This window comes from Lagenorhynchus albirostris, chromosome 19 (assembly GCF_949774975.1).
Source record: "Lagenorhynchus albirostris chromosome 19, mLagAlb1.1, whole genome shotgun sequence".
NCBI classification, from domain to species: Eukaryota; Metazoa; Chordata; class Mammalia; order Artiodactyla; family Delphinidae; genus Lagenorhynchus; species Lagenorhynchus albirostris.
Window position 1 is genome coordinate 7,990,967 of NC_083113.1, and position 4,775 is coordinate 7,995,741.

General features: G+C 45.9%; 1 protein-coding gene across 1 annotated transcript; it reads left to right on the plus strand.

Moving 5' to 3' along the window:
* The first annotated feature begins 1,401 nt into the window (after positions 1–1,401).
* IZUMO2 (IZUMO family member 2) lies at positions 1,402–4,309 on the plus strand. The gene is given in 4 exon segments (XM_060132057.1): positions 1,402–1,456; positions 1,459–1,632; positions 1,829–1,903; positions 4,227–4,309. Coding segments are annotated over 4 exon segments (387 nt in total).
* Positions 4,310–4,775: the final 466 nt, after the last annotated feature.

Below are 4,775 nucleotides of genomic sequence, written 5' to 3' on the forward strand. Positions count from 1 at the left end.
TTTTGTTTACCGATTTGTTAATTGATAGGTTGTTTCCACATTTCAGTTTTTGTGAATAATGCTGCTAAGAACATGGGCGTGCAAAGATCTCTTCCAGTCCCTGCTTTCAGTTCTTTTGGATGTATATCCAGAAGTGGAATTGCTTCATCATATAGTAATTCTACTTTTAATTATTTGAGGAATGTCCATATTGTTTTCCATAGCGGCGGTACCATTTTACATTTCCACCAACAGTGCACAAGGGTTCCAATTTCTCCACATCTTTGCCAACACATTATTTTCTGTTTTTTAGATAGTAGCCATCTTCCTGGGGGTGAGGTGGTAGCTCATTGTGGTTTTGACTTGCAGTCCCCTAATGCTCAGTGATGTTGGACATCTTTTCACGTACTTATTAGCCATTCTTATATCTTCTTTGGAGAAATATCTATTCAAATCCTTTGCCCATTTTTAATCGAAATTAACAATCTCTATATAATATATACATAGAGAGAGAGAGAGAGACAGTGGATGCAAGTGTTAATAAGGCATATTCAAGTGTTTATTGTACTGTTCCTGTAGCTTTTCTCTAGGTTTGAAGATTTTTCCAAAAAAAAAAAAAAAATCCAGGGAGAAAACAGGGTGCGTTTTCCTCTTCTGTGGATTCATTGAATCCAATAAATATTAACTGAGCACCTAGGACATGTCAGGCATTGGACAAGGGCAGGGAACACAAACCCTGACCTCCGGGCACTAGCGTACTGGGAACTCATGATATATCACATGGTTTATTTACTTCCCAGCACTTAATGCGGTTTGTCATGATCTTATTTACTAATCTGTTTACTAGGTTTTACATTTCTCTCCCGTGCACATCCTTCCACTCCTGCTAGAAGGAACCCCATGAGCAGGAACTGTGTGCATCTCATTCAGTCTATCTCCAGCGCTCTGCTGGAGATAGTGGGTGCTCCATTGACAGGTCTTGAACTGTAAACTCCACGTGAGCAGAGACTGTGTCTGTTTGCCTCAGTGCTCCATCAGGCGCCTAGGACAGGGCCCGGTACACAGTAGGTGTTCAATAAATATTTGTTGAATTGAAGAATGTAAGTTCTGAAAAGAGCAGGGATCTCCTGTTTTTCTCAGCTCTAACCCTAGCTCCTGGAGCAGACCTGGCACACAGTAGGTGCTCAATACACATAAGTTTGAAGAATGAATGTAAGATCCAAGAAGGCAGGGCAGACCTCTGGTTTTTGAGATTCTCTCCTTAGCTCCCAGCTCCACGCCTGGCACAAAGTAGGTGCTCAGCAAACGCGCGCCTGTGCACTCACGCACTCACGGAGTGTTTCTCCCCGGGCCTCCCTGACTCCGCCCCTGGCTGCGGGGCGGGGCCGACCGGGTTCTCTGTGAAGTCACAAAGGCCGTGCCATGCCTCTGACCTTAGCCCTTCTGCTGCTCTTGGACCTGAGCGCCCGACGAGGCTGGGCTGCCTGCATTGTGACCACTCGGTGCGGGAGGCCCTGAGCCAGCTGCGCGTCGCCCTCATCCCCGACCGCTTCCATCAAAAGCAGCTGCAGGCCCGCGCTCGGGCCCTGCTGCTGGGCATGGAGGGGCCTTTCTTCCGGGACTACGCGCTGAACGCCTTTGTGTGGAGAGTGGGTGAGTGCTGGGGAGGGGAGGGTGCCTAGCAGGGTGGAGAAAGGGACCAGTGGGGCAGCCCGAGGCTGGGCCGGGAGACCGACCTTTGGGGACCACGCCCCCAAGGGGGAGGGCGGGGCCAATCTCGGAGGGAGCTGGAGGGGATCACTTGGCTCTCGCAGGGACCCACTGGAATTTCCTCCCCTCTCGCCCCCAGGGATAGAGCACCTGGATCTTGTGGCATCCTTTATCAAGAATCAAACAAACAACTTAATGGTTAATTCTCTTAGAGGTAGGAGCTAAGAGGGAAAGCCTTTTTCCAGCCCCCTTTCCCTTCCTCCCTTTCCACCGGTTCACTATGCCTTCTCTTGATGTAAAAATAAAAGCAAACACGCTGTACAGCCTTTACTGTGTCAGAGTTCTAGAAAAGTCTAGGACAGGTCATCAAGGTGGGCGGTATTGTGATCTGCCCTTTACAGAGGGGAAGGCTGAGGCTCAGAGAGGTTAGGCGACATACCCAAAGTCACACAGCTAGGAATAACAGAGCTGAGGATTTGAACCTGGGACATCCAGCTTAGACCCTTATATTCGTAACCATCACCCCATGAGGTTTCTCCTGGTTTTGTATTCAGCAGCTCCTGGGACGCCACTCTCAGGGTTGGTCCTTGGAAATCATTGTGGCCGTTAAGACAGTTCCCAACGGGAGGGCAGTAGAGGGCCCTGTGGACTGGGTTGGGAAGACGAATCTAAGCCCTAGGAACCTCACCCCACTTTGAGGGATGGAGCAGGGAGAAGGGCATCACGGAAGAGCCCACCATTTTTTTTTTAAAGATATGAAATATTTGTGTGTGTGTAGTTTGTATAAAGCGAGCCCTGAAAGAGGAATGGGGGTGGGGAGGTGGGTAGATTCGCAGAATACTGATGTCGGTTGTCCTAGGATAAGGGAACGGAAGGTGATGTATGCTTTTCTTGCCTATGCTTGTCAAATTGCTGTGGATTTCCATTTCCTTTTCTTTTTCCCTCCCCCCCCTTTTTAATAACGAATATGCAGTAGTCACAGAATCAGGAGGAAATAACAGTCATTTTAATTACATTAAAAAATTAAATTTTATCTCAATTTTTAGAATTGCCCTACCATTTAGTGAATATGAAACTTTAAAAAACAATGCACACTAAGGAGTGCAGGGCTTTTGCGGGGGCAGGGAGAGGTAATGAATATTCTAAAATTGTGGCGATGGTTACATAACTCTGGGAATAATCTAAAAGCCGTTAAATTGTGTACTTTAAATGGGTGAATTGTATAGTATGTGAATTATGTCTCAGTAAAGCTGTCCAAAAAAAAAAAATCCAAATGTGTATAGTCCCCTTTGACCAGGCCCCTTCCTGGGAACTTTAAACACCGGAAGGTCTGTTCTCAGCTGGCGGACAGGGAGTGAGTTTGGGTTCTCATTCCAGACCTTTGAGAGAGGTGTAGAAATTACAGTGGAGGTCCTGAGGGTGGACTGCCCTGGAATCAAAGCCTGGCTAACCTTCAGCAAGCTATTTAACATCTTTGTGCCTCGGTTTCCTCATCTGTAAAATGGGACTAATAGCACTCACCCCATAGTCACTGAGAACCATAAAGAGGTCTGTGAAGGTGCATTTAGCCCACAGTAAGTGCTCAATAAATGTTAGTTATTAAGATGATTATGCTGCATCTTGCGTCTCTGTCTAAAGCAGGAATTGGCAAAATATAGCCTGGGGGCCAAATCTGCAAATAAAGTTTTATTGGAACACAGCCACACCCATTCATGTATTTACTGTCTATGTTGCTTTTGCTCTCCAAGGCAGAGCTGAGTAGGGACAATGACCATATGGCCCTCAAAGCTGAAAATATTGACTGTCTGGACCTTCACAGAAAAAGCTTAGAGCAGGAGGTCTCAACTCAGGCTGCAGGTTGGAATCCCCTGGGGAACTTTTAAGACAATCCAGGAGCCCAGACAGCAGCCCATGCCAATTAAATCAGAATATCAGGGGGCGGGGCCTGAACACCAGTCATTTTTAAACTCTCACCTTTTAAAAAAAGTGATTTTTATATTTTGAAAAAATTCAAATGGATAGAAAAGTGGCAAGAGTAGTACAATAAACACCTATACACCATTCTTAGCATTTCACTATATGGTAAACATTGCCACATTTGGGGTGTGTGTGTATGTGTGTGTGTGTGTGTGTGTGTGTGTACCATTTGAGACTTAGTGATACTTCAACCCTAAATTCTTCAGCAGGCAATCGGGCTATCTCCTAAAAACAAGGAAAGACATTCTCTTACACAGTGAGTGTACCTAGGGATTTAATCAATTCCATACTATCCTCTAATATTCAAACCTCATTAAAATGTCCCCAACTGTCTCAATCATGCCCTTCATGGCTAGTTTTCTTTCAGTGCTGGATCTGTTCTGGGATCATGCATTGCATTGATGATGCATTGATGATGCATTGCATTGATGATGATTTTATGATGATGACATTTTTGAAGAGTCCAGGCCAATGATTTTACCAACTATTAATATATTATTGGGGTTGGTTACATAGGCAAGGAGCACCCAAGTGGCTTTTCTCAGTTATTCTGTCTCCAGCCCCACCAGAGGTCAAGCTGCTACTGTGTTGGCCCAAGGCCACCACCATGAATCACATTGTTAGCACAGACGGTGTGGTGTGACCCAAGGCTTCCAAGTAAACAAAGACACACTTAACAGGCGGGATATTCCAAGGACTTAGAGATTACCTCCCAGGAACGAGGCAAGAACCAAGCCTTTTTTTTTTGGAATGTGCAGGGTTTGGAAAACTCAGACCTGCTGAGTTAACCCTTTACTGTAAAATATAACATGTCAAATGGGGACAAATACTACAGAGAAAAAAAATAAAGCAGGGACCAGGGGATGGGGAGTACTGGGAATAGGGGCAGGGCTTGCAGGTTAAAATAGGACAGCCAAGAAGGATGTCACTGAAAGGTCAGCACGTGAGAAAAGATGTGGAGGAGAGGGGGAAGCAGCTATGAAAGGGTAGAAGTCTAGGCTAGAAGGCTGTAGGCAGAAAGGACAGCGACTGCAGTGCCTGAGATGAGACTGTGATTGGCATATTCACAGAACCTTGAAGAGGCCAGGGAGGCTGGAGTGGAGAGAGAG